General features: G+C 42.3%; 1 protein-coding gene across 1 annotated transcript in view; it reads left to right on the top strand.

Annotated features, from left to right (window-relative positions):
- The first annotated feature begins 531 nt into the window (after window positions 1-531).
- Window positions 532-20,059, top strand: part of LOC117551504 (guanine nucleotide-binding protein subunit alpha-13-like) — a 46,730-nt gene continuing 27,202 nt past the window's right edge. Inside the window, exon 1 of the mRNA XM_034224424.1 lies at window positions 532-867. Coding sequence (XP_034080315.1) covers window positions 585-867 — 283 coding nt within the window. The 5' untranslated portion in view covers window positions 532-584. The remainder of the gene's footprint in view (window positions 868-20,059) is intronic.

The following is a 20,059-nucleotide window of genomic DNA, read 5'->3' as shown; positions in this document are numbered from 1 at the left end:
TGCTGATAGCTCCCCTACAATCTGTGCGACCCGCCCAAACATTGAAGCATGGGCGCGTTCACGTACTGTCACTGTAACTATCACTTTTGCTGCGTTCAAAAATATTGAGAACAATTTCATTTCATTTTTTTGGCAGATGAACAACGCTTGTATAATTACAGGCTAAGCTTGTAAACATGCATGAGACATACAAGTAGATGCTGATTTGTACCTACATCGTTTTTGTAAATTTGTGATTTGCTATGTAGGCCTATACGTATTACTTGTAGACCCTCATGCAGAAACCCTATCAAAATGTCAAGAAGAGGTAGGATACAAGTATGTGTTCGTGCCTTTTGTTTTAAAATATTGCCCATTTTCCACCCAACGTTTTCCCCAAGATTAACATTACTTATGAAACTTGAAATGAGTTTAGCTGCAGTACAGTATTAACGCATTGGATTTCGATGGGTTCACTGGTGAAAGTTTGGTGTGAGAGTTACGTTAAAGTGGATTCCCACGTCCCTTGAACGCAGCAGTCGACTGGCTCGCGCAGCCCTCCCTGAGCCCTCCTCGCTGTCGGTATCGATGAAGTTGTCTCAAAGATGGCGGACTTCCTGCCGTCCCGCTCCCTTTTATCTGTATGTTTTCCCAACTGTGTCCTCACAAGCGGGGAGGCAGAACAATTGCGGAAGTCTAAAGAGATAGATAAGTGTATTCATCGAGATAAGACTTATGTAAAAAGGTTAGTCAAGATTTTATTACTTGGGGCAGGCGAGAGCGGCAAGTCTACTTTCCTGAAGCAGATGCGCATTATCCACGGGCAGGACTTCGATCAGAAGGCCAAAGAAGAGTTCAGAGCCACGGTGTTTAGTAATGTTATAAAAGGTAAGGCTGCAATGGGCACCCATTATATTTGATATGTTGACGCTAGCTCGTTTTGACCTCTGCATGGCCTAATGTAGGGTGTAAAGAGTGGGAAGCTGGTAGCCATGTAGCCTCAGTGAGCGATGGAGGGCTCTCTGTTCCACAGTGCTAGCGTGGTTAGCTGCTCCAGAGACCAAGAAACGCCCATGTTATTCTGTTGCTGTGACTGGGGAAGGGATGCGTTCAGGTGGTCATTGTTAGTGTTTATTTAGAGCTCCCATAAATTAATATTGTCTGTTTCATAGTGTTAAGTCTCACACAATGGTTTGACATTATCCTTGTGTTTTCCACATGGCTGCTGTTTCAACCGAAACACATATTTGTCGTGTTTGAAGAACCTGACACTAAATCACGAGGAGAATGTTTCTGTTTACTGTAAACCTGCCTTTCGTTATCTGTGGGTAGCCCTGTCATTCCTGAACCAAGAAACATTATCTGCAAGTTTACTCATTAATGCATGCAACATCACCTTTTATCATTCTGAAATGTACGTTATGAACCATGCATTATCTTAAGTTACAATATTTCTCAATATGTGTTGTGTAAGCACTTTTTTATGAAGTCTGGTTTCAGTTTATATCGACCTCTTCTGGTTGAGTTTATGAAAAGTGGAAACTTTGTGACTATGGTGTTACAGGTGCAGATTGACAGGTGGGTCCAAAAGTTCCAGAAACACTAGACATGTAGCCTTACTCTCCATCAACACTTTGCAGTGTGCTGTGTTGTCTGCTTACAGACTTCATGATGAGCCAATGAAGGTGTCCTTTAATTCCTGTGAGTATTTACCCACAACAATTCACACATGTTGCATCATGGGACTGTTGACTTTTGGTATTAGCCCGAATAACAGTGGAGGGAAATCACAGACAGTCACTAGAGCTGCTGCTAAATTAAGTCGGAGCAACAAAACATTTCCAATTACACCCACCTGCCTAAAGTTGTGTGTCTCAGTTTAGATCAGTTGTGATGTTTGACATGTGAATTATTCTGCTATGGAATCTGTTGATTGTGTACCTCAGCCTATACATTACTGCTCTGTGAACTGCAACATTTTTTAAAGTTTCTTTACATATTTACCAGTTTCTTATCATAATCCACATGAACCATTCATCACATTGGCATAACACTTGTGTGCCACTCAATTCATAACCTGTTTGTAACCAGAACGGACACCGCTTCATCTTCACCTGCTGTACTCTGTGTCTGCAGGTTTGCCCGGCACTAAAACACGAGAGCAGAGAATATTAATGATGATGTAACATTTGAGTGGCAATGCTCATGATTCTCTGCAGTTCTGTGCGCTGCAGAACAAAGGGCTAACCTTTACAAAACATACTAGACTAGTTTTTCCTATAACATCAACGTCAGGGCCAACTTTCCAATCTGACATTAATGGCGCATTTCCACTACAGCGCGGAGCTCGCTTTAAGCATGCCGAGCCGTGCCCGGCCCGTTTTTGGTTGCGTTTCCACTTGGCGTAGTTCCGACTAGCAGGTACTATTTCACAGTTTTTCTGGCCCCATAAAATCGAGGTTCTTTCCGGGCCAACAACCAGGCTGAGTCGGGCTGAGTATGCTAAACTAGAGAGAGAATCGCTGACAAGGGGGCTACAACCAGTGACGGTTCTATACCAATTTAACTGAGGGGGCCACTGGGGGGCCAGTTATTTTCTGAGGGGGGCACAATAAATGCAGGACGAAAAAGAGAACTAGACAGTATGAAGTAATTGCGCATAAGAAAACAATGCAATACAGTTATTGGTATTTGTTTCAGTACACATATTTATTTCAGATAGATCTTATAGTTATTACTGTTAGCTTCAGCTTAAGTTATAGTGCAATGTTTGCACTAACACATTTAACATTTAACATTTAAAAAAACAACTTTTCATTGTTAGGGGGGCCACAGGGGGGTCAGAGGTCAGTGTTAGGGGGGCACTGCCCCCCCCCCTAGAACCGCCCCTGGCTACAACTACAACACGATGAACATATTTGACCGTGATTTAATTGTAATACACGTTTCAAAATGATGCTGAAGTAACAATACACTGATACCGGTTAGTAAAAACCATGAATTAATGCTTTGACAAGTCTGCAGACAGACGGCAGGCGAAACACCTTTTTAAAATGCTTGTTTTCTGAATGGAGATCGGCTAAGCTAACGCAGTATATGCTCCAACCGTCCACACTCACAACAACGGCCTATATCGGGGGTATTCAACTAAAATTCAACGAGGTCCAGTTAGAGAAAATGTCCCCATGCAAAGGTCCGGAACATCAAAATGTCTAACTTGCTTTATGAATTAGTGTGATATATATTGAAGTAGCCTGTAGCTTTATCAACGTCTGCATGTAATCAACAACTGACTGCCAATCAAATAAAGAAAGTACAATTCATAAATAACAATATTTATTGTCAATTAACATTGAACTACAGATATACAGTAAATACTGTGGATATGTGTAATGTTCCTCTCTGGCTGCATTTCAAAATAAAATAGGTTTTGAAAATGTGTGCATCTTAAAAGTGCTTAATTTTAGATAAATAAAATAAAGTGTAGCAGCAGCTTGAGCAGGGCTCAACGCTAACTTCTAAAAGTGGTTGCCAGGCTGGCAACCAGGCATCAGCTTTTGGTTGCCAAAACTGAAAATATGGTTGCCACTTTTAGTCACCTTATATTTTAAATAATTAAGATACTATACAGTTATACATCAACTTAATAATGAACATGTGACACAAAAGAATGTTCAAATGCTTTACAATAAGTAATTAACACAATTATTTGAAACTTAAGTGCATGGTAGTAAACTTGTCCACCCTCAATTGCTGGTAAACAAAACACCAGTAGTGCAGCTGTTGTCATGTTCTTCACAGATCACTAATTTATTGGCCATCCGTTGTCTCCCTTTCAAATGTGGGTTTTCTTGATCTTTGTGCTGACCCCCACCATAGATCCATTGGCTCTTCAGCATTGAAGTCTTGGATTGGCCAGACTAATACATTTCTAATGTTAAATAAATGAAAACCATTCACAGTTAAGAATTAGATATTAATTATTAATTCTGTAAATTACCTTTTAATATATCTAACTATATTTAACATGTGTTACCTTTTTATTAGGGCTGTCAGTCGATAGTGTCCATAGTTAATCGCGATTAATCGCATGATTGTCCATAGTTAATCGCGATTAATCGCAAATTAATCGCACATTTTTTATCTGTTCTAAATGTACCTTAGAGGAATATTTTTCAAGTTTTTAATACTCATATCAACATATGAGTGGACAAATGTGCTTTATGCTAATGTTTATTATCATTTGAACAATGACAAATATTCTCATGAATATTAAACACAACAACCTGGAACCTCTCTCATACAATACAAATTGTGTGTGTGTGTGTGTGTGTGTGTGTGTGTGTGTGTGTTGTGGTGTGTGTGTGTGTGTGTGTGTGTGTGTGTGTGTGTGTGTGTGTGTGTGTGTGTGTGTGTGTGTGTGTGTGTGTGTGTGTGTGTGTGTGTGTGTGTGTGTGTGGTGTGTGTGTGTGTGTGTGTGTGTGTGTGTGTGTGTGTGTGTGTGTGTGTGGTGTGTGTGTGTGTGTGTGTGTGGTGTGTGTGTGTGTGTGTGTGTGTGTGTGTGTGTGTGTGTGTGTGTGTGTGTGTGTGTGTGTGTGTGTGTGTGTGTGTGTGTGTGTGTGTGTGTGTGTGTGTGTGTGTGTGTGTGTGTGTGTGATGGATCGTTGGAGCTATGTGCAACTCAAGGCATATGCTCGAACGGGAGCTGCCTGGACGCTGCAATCATGTTGCACTATCCGTGCTGAGTGTGCTGACTTTTCGTACAATGTCCCACTGTCTGGCTTCCTGCATAAAGTCAAGTGCTCGGCGCAGTTGTGGCGAAATGTCGCTCCTCTGTTTTCATTTAAAAAGCTCCATATCCGTTAGCGCAGCTAGCTAGCACCAGATGCTAACAGCAACAATGCACGTAAGGTCTCTCTCTCGCTCGCTCGGGCCACACATACACACCCTCCAGGTCCTCCCAACAGCCAGTCGGTGCCTGCCGGTGAGCGTGGAAGTGTGGTCTGCCACAAGCGGGCGGCAGGAGCGGGCTGTCAGCATCAGCTTGTAGATGGTATTTTAAACTCGATGCGCTCTGAAACTACGGGGCGGCCGAGGACAAAAATACACATGCGTTAAAATAATTAGTGGCGTTAATTTTTTAATGCGTTAAAGTGAATGCACAACAGAGCAGAATGTACATATATATTTCGCCTCCCAAGACTTTACACATTTCCTCTTTGCTTTTCGTTCGTTTCGCCATTTTTTGTAAAACAAACACACGGCGCACCGCGCACGCGAGTAAACGTGCATCGCTTTCTGGCTCCGTAATCCCACCAATGCACGTTCAACTTAAGTATCAGGTTCCGACTGGTCACAACAATAATTAACATTTATCTATTTTGGGGTGCACATTTTGCTGTTTGCTGTCCTTATTTCTTTATGTTAAAAACGGGTTGCCACTGAAGGCAACCAAAGGCCAAGAAGTGGTTGACATTTGTTCTGAACGGTTGCCAATGGCAACCTGGCAACCGTTACTGTCGAGCCCTGAGCTTGAGTTTCTCTTTTTCTTTGTTAACCGTTTCACATCATGACTTAACCATTGCAGACGATTATAGAACAATATCAGTCTTTACACAGCATAACTAGGGATGCTCCGATCGCCAATTTTGGGGCCGGAATCAGTATCGGCCGATACCGATCGCCGATCCGATCGAGTGGGCGGGGCCTAAATTGAAGATTTAAACATCACTTTAAATCTTCCATTTAAAGTGATGTTTAAAAGTTAATGGGGCTCATTCACTGGAGCTTCCACAAACAACAATCAACTTAAATATTACATTCAAATGATGTACATTATTCAAGTTTACATTCACTTTGGATAATAACACGGGAGAAATGAGCGGAAGCCTCTCTTTTCCTCTCTCTCTCTCCCCCCCTCTCTCCCCCTCTCTCCCTCTCCTGGCAGCCTGTCAGTATCTCATGCAGCTCACTGATCCATTAATGAGTGACCCGACACAGTGAATAATAAATATATGTATAACTAGTTTAGCTTGTTCCAGAGGTAGATCAAATAGCTAAGTGTGTTAGGTCTAACTCTTGTGTGTTGCTCCGCTCACCGGTCCGTCTCAGTGGGCGGAGCTGCAGGATTTCTGCTTCACACACACGTTGCATACCACTATTTTACTGTCTTTTTCGGACACCTTAAAATAATGCCAGACCGGTGAAGCCATTTTGGCGAGCTTGTTTTGCCGCACACAGAGAAAAGTGTCATGTATTTTACGTCATGCGGTCGGCTCTCGCGATCGGCATGTTTAGAGAGCACCGATCGATCGGTAGAGAGTGAGTATCGGCTGATCTCGATCGGTGACCGATCGATCGGAGCATCCCCTAACAGAGTCCTGCAGGGGTCTGATTTTCAAGACCCGCTCCCGCCCCGCACCCGCGACGTGCAATACCGAACCCGCCCCGCTACCCGCACATATTGCCAATTAGTTCCGCAACCCGACCCGACCCGTCGGCACAAGATCCGCAACCCGACCCGAACCCGCATATATATGAGCACTGAAAACGTGCAATTATTAACACACGCAGTTGCATATTTGTCTCAAAAAGCGTGGGATGTTGGTTATTTTCTCCATCTAGGATGACACCAAAATCCTCCCAGACGTTGGATTTCGCTCTTGAGGAAGTGTTATTGAAAATGCTGTATTCTCCGCTAGAGAGCTTCACCTCAGCCATTTCAAATGTGGCGCGCACAGCACAGGGCTCTCGACTAACTTTTTTCCCCATCCTCCCAGAACCGTCCCGAAATACAATCTAAGCCGTCCCGAAATTAATGTGGACCGTCCCGAATTTAAAACATTAGTTTTTCTACATTATCATTAGTTAAAATCATTCAAAGTGACCTTTAACATAAATAAAACATCATACAAATCATTAGATGATAATTCATCAACTTTTTTATTTGAGTAAATCATTCAATCACATAAACAAAAACCAAATATATTTAAACAAACACACAAACGAGAAAATTACTCTAATATTGACTCCAATCAAGTCTCATCCAATTAACAAAACAATCCAACACTGTCCTGAAGACAGAACCCAGAGTAACCACTAACCAGGATGACAGTCTGTCAGTCAGGAGACCTTTACAAACGGCCCCGCCCCCTCGCACACAGACGGGAGAGAGAGATCTCGTCTGGATTGGAAAGCTCGAAAATACATCATAGACGCATGTTGTAGTCTTATTGCATATTAGAAACGGAGTTGGTGAAACTAAAACTGCGATATAATGTGTATGTAGCAATAATACATATGACATATATTTTTTAAATGTCTCCAGTACCGATAAAAAGTCCGATAACGTTGGAGCTTAACGTTACCACTGTCTTTAATTCCGGCCCGGGGCCCGTTTAATACCGGGGCTCGGTACCCATCCCTACATGGGGAGAGGCGCAGCATATTGCTAAGGACTAAATACGATGGAGGGTTCTCATCTCAGCCTTATTACCCATAGGGGATGAAGAGGAGTAAGTAAATAAAGAGGCCGGCGCTCCAGGGTCTGGTTCTGCTGTGCGTTTTTGTGATTAACGGTAAAACATTTCAGAATTCCTCCACGGGATGCCATTGTACATCACTCAACCCGCGAAATACACACACTCAGTACATAGCTAGACCCGCAAATTCCTGGCCCGCAAATTTGCGGGTCTAGCTATGTACTGAGTGTGTGTATTTCGCGGGTTGAGTGATGTACAATGTACACACAGCCAGCTGGGCGGCTGGCTGACAGCCAGCGGCACAGCTGTAGCTACGTGTGTGTATTTCGCGGGTTTCTAAATGTGTGTTTTATGTTGACAAGGAGGTTTAATGTGCTACACAAAACGTGCAGTCGGTTTCATTTTCATCGCCTTTTGTAGTAGAGTTAGCAGGGTATTTTTATTTGAACTCTCGTCCCAAATTCGTCCCAAAATTATTTGTTATCCTCCCCGATACTATTTTTTTCGACGACGGGACGTCCTTAAGCTCGAGCCCTGGCACAGCAGCAGATTGATGCGCTGCAGAGGTTATGATTATGCGCGGTCCCACGGGGGAGAGGTCTGAGGATTTTAAACATTAAACTAATTTATTATTATTTTAATATATTTATTATGCAATACCCGCGACCCGACCCGCATCATCTTTGTTTTACCCAGAACCGAACCCGGAAAAAGGGTTGCAGGACTCTGTCCCCTAATCATAACAATTGAACAGTTTTAAAGTTTCTCTTTCCTTCTCTCTTATATTGCAGTCCCTCACTCACTTTGTTTTGTTCAGTGCGAGAATTGAGCCGGAGCTTGTCCTGCCAGGAGTTTAAATCTGGGCTGAAATGGTGTCAGGGCCATTCTCATACACACATGCAGGTGCTCGTTGGTTAGCCTCGGTTAGCTCATTGGTTAGCCTCAGTTAGCTCATTGGTTAGCCTCGGTTAGCCTGCCCTGGAACGATATTTAGTTTTTGTGACCTCAGGTCTGACTTGAGGGAATGTTTGGTCAAACACTTTGTGTTTTGTCTCATAGTGGCGTGTTGTCTCTTTTAATGAGTGCCACGGTCTCTGAACAAATGAGACACACTGGCTCTGTGCTCCCAGTGGGCAGGATGAACATGAAGAGTCCACTCAGGGTTAAAAGCTCTGTTCTCACTGTCCACGTTCCTCTTCTTGGAGAGCGCCATGTGTAATTATTTGTCTCTCCCTGTCTGCCGCTAACACGCCTGTTCACTCTCCTCTCCGCTTCTCTCCCTGTATCGCTAATTATTCTCTTCACTCACTTTCCTCTCCGCTTCTCTCTGCCGCTCTCTCATCTCTTCTTCTGTGTTTCTCTCCCTGTATCGCTCTCTCGTCTCTTCTTCTGTGTTTCTCTCCCTGTATCGCTCTCTCGTCTCTTCTTCTGTGTTTCTCTCCCTGTATCGCTCTCTCATCTCTTCTTCTGTGTTTCTCTCCCTGTATCGCTAATTATTCTCTTCATTCACATTCCTCTCCGCTTCTCTCTGCCGCGCTCTCATCTCTTCTTCTGTGTTTCTCTCCCTGTATCGCTAATTATTCTCTTCATTCACATTCCTCTCCGCTTCTCTCTGCCGTGCTCTCATCTCTTCTTCTGTGTTTCTCTCCCTGTATCGCTAATTATTCTCTTCACTCACTTTCCTCTCCGCTTCTCTCTGCCGCGCTCTCGTCTCTTCTTCTGTGTTTCTCTCCCTGTATCGCTCACTTATTCTCTTCCACTCACTTTCCTCTCCGCTTTCTCTCTGCCGCTCTTCTCGTCTCTTCTTCTGTGTTTCTCTCCCTGTATCGCTCCACTCGTCTCTTCTTCTGTGTTTCTCTCCCTGTATCGCTCACTCGTCTCTTCTTCTGTGTTCTCTCCCGTATCGCTCTCTCGTCTCTTCTTCTGTGTTTCTCTCCCTGTATCGCTCTCTCGTCTCTTCTTCTGTGTTTCTCTCCCTGTATCGCTCACTCGTCTCTTCTTCTGTGTTTTCTCTCCCTGTATCGCTCACTCGTTCTCTTCTTCTGTGTTCTCTCCCTGTATCGCTCTCTCGTCTCTTCTTCTGTGTTTCTCTCCCTGTATCAGCGTCTCCTCGTCTCTTCTTCTGTGTTTCTCTCTTCTCTGTTTCTCTCCCTGTATCGCTCTCTCGTCTCTTCTTCTGTGTTTCTCTCCCTGTATCGCTCTCTCGTCTCTTCTTCTGTGTTTCTCTTCCTGTATCGCTCACTCATCTCTTCTTCTGTGTTTCTCTCCCTGTATCGCTCACTCGTCTCTTCTTCTGTGTTTCTCTCTCTGCCACTCTCTCGTCTCTTCTTCTGTGTTTCTCTCCCTGTATCGTTCTCTCGTCTCTTCTTCTGTGTTTCTCTCCCTGTATCGCTCACTCTTCTCTTCTTCTGTGTTTCTCTCCTATTCTCTTCACTCACTTTCCTCTCCGCTTCTCTCTGCCGCTCTCTCGTCTCTTCTTCTGTGTTTCTCTCCCTGTATCGCTCACTCGTCTCTTCTTCTGTGTTTCTCTCCCTGTATCGCTCACTCGTCTCTTCTTCTGTGTTTCTCTCCCTGTATCGCTCTCTCGTCTCTTCTTCTGTGTTTCTCTCCCTGTATCGCTCTCTCGTCTCTTCTTCTGTGTTTCTCTCCCTGTATCGCTCACTCGTCTCTTCTTCTCTGTTTCTCTCCCTGTATCGCTCACTCGTCTCTTCTTCTGTGTTTCTCTCCCTGTATCGCTCACTCGTCTCTTCTTCTGTGTTCTCTCCCTGTATCGCTCTCTCGTCTCTTCTTCTGTGTTTCTCTCCCTGTATCGCTCTCTCGTCTCTTCTTCTGTGTTTCTCTCCCTGTATCGCTCACTCATCTCTTCTTCTGTGTTTCTCTCCCTGTATCGCTCACTCGTCTCTTCTTCTGTGTTTCTCTCTCTGCCGCTCTCTCGTCTCTTCTTCTGTGTTTCTCTCCCTGTATCGTTCTCTCGTCTCTTCTTCTGTGTTTCTCTCCCTGTATCGCTCACTCGTCTCTTCTTCTGTGTTTCTCTCCCTGTATCGCTCTCTCGTCTCTTCTTCTGTGTTTCTCTCCCTGTATCGCTCTCTCGTCTCTTCTTCTGTGTTTCTCTCCCTGTATCGCTCACTCGTCTCTTTCGCCCCCTGTCGGCAGTGGTTAAAATAGAATCGCCCCGTCAAAATTGAAATTCCCTATTAATGTATTTATTGATTATAGGTCCGGGTCCGTATAGGTCGGCGTCTGGATCCGGAACGCGGTCCACCTGTTGCCGACCCCTGGCCTATACAGACATAATTAAACCAGCGACTGTATTCGCCATGACACAGACAGTCTGTGGTTTGTACTTGTTTAACTTTTTGTCTAGTTTCTGAACAGATATGAGGAGCTGTGAGCTTGAGTGCTAACAGCTAACGGCTGATGTTGTTTTTCTGGGGTTCTCATTGAAGATGACGTCACGGCTCCACCTACACTGCGTTAGATACTACCCCAGTTCCTAAACTGTAATGGAAATGCACCATAAAGTGAGCCAGTCCTAACGAGGCCTAGCCATACCGAGCGAGGCCGTGTTGTGGAAATGCGCCAAAAGAGGCTCATTTAACAGTTGCATATTGACCACTTGCCCTGGAGCATGTATCATCCTGGTGCAGTTTCAATTTCCTTAGTATCCACATTTCTGATATCAGCGTGCAAAAAAGTACACGTCCCACCGTCCGGGACGTGTTATTTACGATATCGGACAAGTAGATCTTTCAATTGACTTGTCCGGCGGACAAGTGACGTTTTTCCGCCCGCGGACCGCAGCTCTCTCTATGCTCCGTATCAGCTAATCGCTGCATGGTGCAGCTCAGCGTCTCTCTCTCTCTCTTTCTTTCTACACACAGCGGATCCGCTGCCCGTTTAACAGCCTCATCTTTGTCGAACTTTCTAATGTTCTTTCTCTAACACGTAATGAAGGTTATTAAGCGTTTTAGCTCCTATGTTGTTAATATTGACCGCCATTTCCTTTTATGAAGTAATGAAGTGTCCTCGCGCGGTCCTCACATCCCCGGACCCCCAGACTCAGGAGCACAGGGATGTCAGTATTGTTTATGAAGCAGGGTATAGAAAGTACATTATTGAAATGAAAATACTATTTATTTACTTTTACAAACAGTGAGCAGCTGCAGCATGTGTATTGCAGGACATGTGTAAGCGTGCAAGCGTCTTTGAGTTCTAGAAAAGCGCTAGGCCTATAGGCTATACATCTAATGCAGGGGTTCTCAAAGTTTTGATGAGTGAGGGCCAATTTAGGTACCCAATATTGGATTGAGGGCCGCCCAAGAAAAAACGGAACACAAAATAATTCCAAAACAAATCCTTTCTTTATTGTACTAACCAATTACCGCAACTCGCGAGATGCCTAGTTGCCATGCAACCAGTAGTCTAGCAAACTTTCCACAAGCTGTCATTCATAATTTAGGAATGACAACCCAGGGGGCGCAGTTTTACCATTCTTAACCCTCTGGAGTCTAAGGGTATTTTCTCGATTTTTAGATGTTTTCTTAAATCACCTTTTAAATGTATTTCTTCTAACATGGCACCCCATGTGTTACATATCAAAATGTGCAGGACAATCTCTGGTCTTGCTATATATGCATATTGCTCACTTTGGAGCACTGTTTGATGAGATAAGTAGCTCAAAAGCTAAAAATGTGAAATCCGATTATTGGAAAATCTTCAAAACTCTTGTGAAAACACAAATTTACTCATGTGATCGAATTGTTTTGGTGTTTTAGATTTGGTTACCAAAGTCCTAGGATCACAAAATCAGTGCAATATTTGAATTACACTGTATATAAATGTGTTATTCATGTCTAAAATGAAAAACATTAAATTCAAATTTTGAGTAAAATAGGTGTTTATCACTCTACTTTCACCACAGCAGGGACTGAGATACATCAGGACTGAATAATGACTTCATATTACATACCAAGGTTCATGTGATGTGTACAAATACAAATTGAGCATTCAACCTTTTTTTTTTCAACCAACAATTTATTATAAATATGTTTTTTTCAACCAACTATTTATATAAATATAAGAAACTGGAAAATCTAACTATTTACAATATTGAACACCAGAACTTTCAACCAACTATTCATTATAAATGTCAAGACAGTGTCAAGGTCTTTGTCTGTCTTCCAAGACAGTGGGTCTGGCTGCTGTGTAGGTGGGGGTGATGGTGCATGGGCTGCTGTGTAGGTGGGGTGTACAAGTGCTATACGAGACCTCCACGAGACCTCCTTGCTGGCTGGGTTGAAGGTGATGGCTGTGGTGGAGCCTTTGTGCTGAGGTGTATCTTGACCTGGTGGCAGCCGCAGATGGAGGTGGAGGCAGCTGTAGTGATGATGGTCTGCTGGTCCTTGGTGGTGATGGCTCTGGTGAAGGCCCTTGAGCCACAGTAGATCTTGACCTGGGGGCCGGCACAGATGGATGTTGTGGCTGCTGGATAAACGCCGCCTGTGTAGGACAATAATTACAACTAATTTCATTGAAATAAAGTTCAAGTAAAATGTTGCTCAAGCACAAATAACAATGCACACATACAAATAAAGTTTGGGAGGTTGCAGAAGGAGTCTCTCTCGATCTCTCTCTCTCACACACACACACACACACACACACACACACACACACACACACACACACACACACACACACACACACACACACACACACACTCACAGGTATTTCCAGTTAGTTTACATTCAGTATAAAATCACAGACACACATATACATAGGCTACATCTGATTACAAAGTCTCATCTGTACAGGACGGTACAATAATAACAGGCACACATATAAATAAATCTATGACAAAGTCTCATCTGTACAGAACAGTATGATAAAATAATCGATGGCAAAAACATGTCACTGTAAATGTCTCCGTTGTGGGACGAATAAATGATTAATTTAATCATCTACACATGTAATCTCAGTTTTACACACCAAAATAACGTTAACACATGTAAACGTTTGCTAATGGAGAGTCTATTTTGTCCCAATAAAAAGTTAATGACTATCGATAAAAAATATATATCAATAAACCTATTGTTCATTTTCGCGGTATTCCCCACCCATTGCCAGTACACTATTACTGTAATATTTACACTTACCCATGTCCAAATGGATCCTTGTTGTTGTCTTTGTATTCTTCTTCTTCAGAAGAGTCGAAGACTTCAGGTTCTGAGGCTCTATCTTCACTGCTGCTAGCGAAAAAAATCTCTAGCGAAGTCGGCAACTGTAACGTTTTTTTTAGCCATTTTATCTGTCTCTCTCTCTCTCCTCACTAAAGGAAACAGATGGGAGACACGTGGTTTATGTTTTTTTTACTTGGTGGGTAGGCCTTTAGTGATTTCTCGATGTCCATTGGTCATTTCAGACCATGATGTCTGCCGGCCGAGATTTCCTTGACGGACACACAAATCCACCAATCCCACACAGTGTAAAGTCAAGCTGCTTTGAGCGGCCATATTGGCTGCTGTGCCCTGGTTACAGTCTCACAGGAGATACCGCTAGAAAGCTACTCATTCTAATTCTTACTAGATACAACCATGGAGGATTCAAATATAACGCATGCATTTCAGCGTGTCACATTAACTATCGCGGGCCGCCAGAAACATTTCCGAGGGCCGCCATTGGCCCGTGGGCCGCACTTTGAGAACCCCTGATCTAATGTATTATTATTATTATTAGGCCTATGTGTTGGACATGTGTGGTTGGACTCTGTCTCACAGGCAGGTTGCAGTGTAACATCAGAGGAGACTGGGCCAATTGTACATTCTCAAACTGCACCACTTAGAACTAACTAAACAATGCAGAGATTATTTTTATATAATTGTATTCAAAAACCGTAACGAAATTCAACAGTATAAAGTGATTTATAAATAGGAATACAGATTTGACTTAATGTTTTTATAAATATATTTTGTCATGGGACTTATTTTTACCCTCTCAAAGAACCGGAATCGAGAACCGAAAATAACCGGAATCGAAAAGCAGAACCGGAATCGTTAAAATCCAAACGATACCCAACCCTATGTGTGATGCAGTAAAATCTTACCGCTCACTTACGTTAGCGGTGTCGTAAAAACCGTGGGAAAATACGAAGAAGAAGATTCCAGTGGCCCCAATTTTTGTCCATTCTGGACAAGTGAAAATTGCCCATGGACAAGTACTCTCTAAAAAGTGTGTGTGTGTGTGTGTGTGTGTGTGTGTGTGTGTGTGTGTGTGTGTGTGTGTGTGTGTGTGTGTGTGTGTGTGTGTGTGTGTGTGTGTGTGTGTGTGTGTGTGTGTGTGTGTGTGTGTGTGTGTGTGTGTGTGTGTGTGTGTGTGTGTGTGTGTGTGTGTGTGTGTGTGTGTGTGTGTGTGTGTGTGTGTGTGTGTGTGTGTGTGTGTGTGTGTGTGTGTGTGTGTGTGTGTGTGTGTGTGTGTGTGTGTGTGTGTGTGTGTGTGTGTGTGTGTGTGTGTGTGTGTGTGTGTGTGTGTGTGTGTGTGTGTGTGTGTGTGTGTGTGTGTGTGTGTGTGTGTGTGTGTGTGTGTGTAGCTGAGTTAGCTGTTGTAACAGAAGCTACAACTTTTTTTGTGTTTGACTTTCTCTGTGATCACTCTTTTTAAATGTCAACATGGCCAATCTTACAGCAGAAAATATGCAGTTTTTCACCCTCAGACATGTAATATCTCAATGATAACTAAATGCTGGATACATTAAAACTCAAGAATAGGTGATGACAGGGAGCCCACTGACCGTACTTCCTCCACTTTAATCCTGTCTCTCTGACTATAAACTTGAAAAACCCTTGCAGTGTAACATGGTTGTTGGTCCACTTGTGTTCCTAACTACAGATATCAGAGTTGACATACATTGGTCGCCCTGGCATGTGTTGGTTGGTATCATTCATTACATATCATAATGTCGCTCGTCTTGGTGATGTTAGTAGATACATGTCTATATTTATCAGGCACATTCATATTTACTTTGATTTATTTCTATAAATGTACTTTGAGTCAGCTGCAAGCAGGAAATCTGTTGGTGGAAACATATTGAGTCATCATAAAGATTTGTATGTTGGTGTGGAAACGGTGTCATAAAACACGCAGTTATCTCCATCAGGGTTGATAGACAAAATGCTAGGGCTGCTTGTGTGGCAAACATAATCATGCCTTTTATTATGCTCAATGTTAAGATCACAACTATTTAACACAACTTTGTAACCATCATTCATTTATTGACCTTTTTAAATAAAGGTTTTCTTTCACTTCAAATATAATTCCTACTTGAAATAAAGACTTTACTTGTGTCATATTGTCTTGAGCTAAACTAAGCATGATGCCTCAGCGTGGCTGACAGATTGGGCTTCTCCTCTTTGCCTGCACCCCGTCCCTCCCCACAGAGAGCAATGGCTTTTGGAAGTAGCAAAAACTGCAACCCAAACACGCAAGCAGAAATGAAATATATGAACGTGTTGTTACCAGAGATAAAGGGATCAGCTCTCATCCCAATCTGCATGTACGCATAAATCATCCACCACCAAATGCCAGAAGGAATGAAACAAATGAAATGCACTTTTAGAAATCAATTACCTACATTAGCTTTTACTGTCGGACTACGCGCTGTGCTTTTAAATAATATAATCCCCATATTTGAGTGAACTGTGAAACTATTTTTGTTATGGGACTAATCTATTTGGGATTTTACAACATTAAGTAATTGTGTTACCAGAGACGGACAATTGTGTTTATACTTCCATGATGTTGCAGGGCTTGTGTTGGGGCTGTTAGCCTTACCCTCCCTTTGAATAAGTGCAAACGGGGAAGTGGAACGCTGGAAAGGCTTGCTCAGCTTCAGCCAGGGGGAAGTGACGGATGCTAAACGTGGTTAACTGAAAAGGAAACCGTTGGTGTCGGTGTCATTTCAGGATAAAAGCTCAATAAGTCAGGGTCCGGGGGAGATTTGTTAACATGCAGGGGAAGTACTGGTGTCTCTTCTGTGACGCACTTTTGACTTTCGTGTGTAACGTTATGTTGCAGTCAAGTTAAATAAAGATACATGCTTTCATTAAATGGAAGCCCTTTATTTGTTATGCTGTGGTGACATCACTGATAATGTTTTGATGGTGACATGATCCTGAAAAACAATACTGGTGACATGAATCTGATCTGATACAAACACTTCTTTCTACCTACTTACAAATGTGTTGCTCTGTGTGTTGTAGGGCTGTGCGATTATGGCAAAAATCATAATCACGATTATTTGGTCAATAATTGATATCACGATTATTTTGACGATTATTCATTGACCATTTATTGAACTTTAAAACAAATAATATTTTACCAATAAACAAGATCAATAAATGTGTTGGAGCGCACTTCCAAAACCATATAAACATATATTAATATGATAAATAAAAATAAATTAGACCAAAATAAATTAAATCAAATATGTTGCAGTGCACTGTCACAACCTGAAAACTCCTTAACATATAGCCAACATTTTGGTTCAACATATTCAACATATTCCACTCAGTTAAACGTTGAAGGCTGGCCAACCGTCATGGTCCAGAAGTAACAGGAAATAAATGTTGAACTACAATTTAAGACCAAATAAAAATGTTTAGGCCACCATGGCAAATGCTGGTAGGGCTGCTCATGTCATCTCTTAAAGATTTTTTGCAAGAAACACCAGCCTGTTTACATGGTCTGGTTTCAGAGATGAGCGCAGGCAGGTGACGATATTGCCACCTGTACTGAAGACCCTCTCTGAAGAGGAACTTGTGGCAGTGCTGCCACATATGACACAGGAAAAAAAGAAAAGACTCTGAACCCTTTCTTTGCCATTATATAAAAATAGTGTTGCTACAAAAGTATAAATTAGGCTTACTAATAAGACAACTCAGATCTGAAGCTACACAGTAATCTGCTGCCAACGTGCAATAAAAAAGGCAACATTAATAGAATCAAACCCATTTTTTGTTGCATTTTATTAGATTATAAAAAGAAATGCATTTAAAATAGGATGCAAGCAACACTAGTTTCTGAACTGATAGACTATAATCAATTTAAACAGAACAGATCTTAATGTTTGCATTCTTATACCATTTTGTACAATAATTATCATGAATAAATTTAAACAAACTAAAACTTACAGCAGATTAATAACGGTATCTAAATTGAGTTTTTATTATATCAAAAACCTGTTGAAATGCTTCTGTTATTTTTACTGTCCCACAAAAGCGCGTCGCAGCCTCCAGGAAAGCTTCTTTCACAACTTCGCCGTCTTTGAAAGACTTCATGTGTTTCTCAAGAACGTGACTGACACGATAAGATGCTCTGGTAGCAGCCTTGCTCTTGTTGTTGGGCCTGGTGAAAATGGACTGCTGTGCATTTAGCTGTCCTCTCAGGCCCCTCCCCTTTTGGAGCGTAGGGCAGAATTAGGAGGGAATTCCGTCTCGTAGCGTTTGTGCACTGTTTTGAAATGCCGCTCCTAAATTACCCTTCTTCGATAAAGCCACGCTCGCATTGCAGATGAGACAGATGGACTTTGAAGTGGAATAGATACAAAAATAATCATCCTCCCACTTGGAGTGCAAATTATATATGTTTTGCTTCTGCCATAATTGCGGTCTTGTGTGTGTGCGTACTGTCACTCCTGTTGACCATCCATGCTGTTGACACGGACAGCGAACTAGTGCACTGCTCACCAGCCACGCCCGGACACATGGGGTGAGGCCGGCCAATCACAAATCTTTGATGCGTTCAAGTGCATTATTCTGGCACGGGAACATTATGTTATAGGACATTAACGATAAAACAGAATATTGTTGTTCTATTTTAGACACATCTCGCGATCGACTGGGAATCTCCCCGCGACCCTTCTTTTTAACTAGTTGCTGCTCTTGTTTTGACATCTTCGCTCGCGCTGAACACTCACAACACATGTCACTCCCACGTGGCCGAGTGGGCTTTTAGGGAGGGGCGAAAGCGCACCCAGCAAAATAATCGTATTTTGTCAATTATGCTGTTTTCCTAATCGTCGCAAGCCATAATCGTAATCGCGATTAAAATACGATTAATTGCACAGCCCTAGTGTGTAGTGTGAGGAAAGTGAATGCTGTGTATAGTTATGTTGTGCTGGTTACAATTCAAGTATCAAAGAAGTTAAAGAAGTTGGTGGTTTTTCTTTTCCTTGTTTGTTTTTCATTCAAACCTTTATTTAACCAGGTGGTCCCATTGAGATCATCGATCTCTTTTTCAAGGGAGACCTGCCCAACATGGCAGCAAGTAGGTTACAACATGAAACGGAAAACCATAAAGGACATCATATTTACAGGGTGACATTTACATACATAGCGACATTGACAAGTACCAACAGTACCAAGTATCATTGCACCTATCCGAGCTTTGAAAACAGGCAGTGTAACCATTTTGCTCAGTTTCAAATCTTTTTGAAGACTGTTCCAAGCAAGAGGAGCTGCGCACATTAAAGCTTTCTTACCTAAGTCAGTCCTTGCACTCTGCACATGTAACAAGACCACATCATGTGATCTTAGGCAATAGCTACTTGCAACTCTGTGTGATCAGAGAGCAGGTGTAAGATGGTAGTTTACCCAACATGGCTTTGTCAATGAACATGTACCAATGACTGAGCCTCCGTACAGTTAGTGAAGGCAAACCTGCCTTGGCATACAGGGTACAGTGATGAGTAAGTTCTTTACAGTTAGTAACAAATCTCAGTGTGCTGTGATAGGCGGCATCTAACTTGTTCAGATAATAGGCAGGTGCATTCATATACAACAAATCACCATAGTCCAGCACAGGTCAAAAGGTCACAGAGCCTTTTCCTGGCTTCAAAAGAGAAACAGGACTTGTTTCTGAAAGAGAAACCTAGTCTAACCCTCAGCTGTTTAAGCAGATTATTGACATGAAGTTTAAAAGTAAGACAATCATCAAGCCAGATACCTAGGTATTTATAACAGGCAACCACTTCAAGTACTTGTCCTTGCATAGTAACAATATCTAAAACAGGCTCTGGTGTCTTTTTAGCTTTAGAAAAGAGCATGACCTTGGTTTTCTCAACATTTAAAAGAAGCTTTAGTTCAGAGAGCTGAGTCTGAATAATGTTAAAAACATCCTGTAATTTAACACCAGCCTCCTGAATGGAGGGACCTGCACAGTACATCACGGTATCGTCCGCATACAAATGTAAAGTTGCTCCATCCACATTTTGACCTAAACTGTTGATGTAGATAGAGAATAAAAGTGGACCTGAAACAACCATTTTTAATGTTTAACCACTCCAACAACAAGAGCAAGGCTGCTACCATAGCATCTTATCGTGTTCTTGTGAAGCATTCCTGGAGGCTGCCGACGCGCTTTTGGGGGACAGTCAAAATAACAGAAGCATTTCAACAGGTTTTTGATATAATAAAAACTCAAGTTAGATACCGTTATTAATCAGCTGTAAGTTTTAGTTTGTTTGAACTTATTCATTATAATTATTGTACAAAATGGTATAAGAATGCAAACATTAAGATCTGTTCTGTTTAAATTGATTATAGTCTATT

Source organism: Gymnodraco acuticeps, unplaced genomic scaffold (genome assembly GCF_902827175.1).
Source record: "Gymnodraco acuticeps unplaced genomic scaffold, fGymAcu1.1, whole genome shotgun sequence".
Classification (NCBI taxonomy): Eukaryota; Metazoa; Chordata; class Actinopteri; order Perciformes; family Bathydraconidae; genus Gymnodraco; species Gymnodraco acuticeps.
The sequence above is the reverse complement of the archived record's forward strand: the minus strand, read 5'-3'. Positions and strand labels throughout refer to the sequence as shown.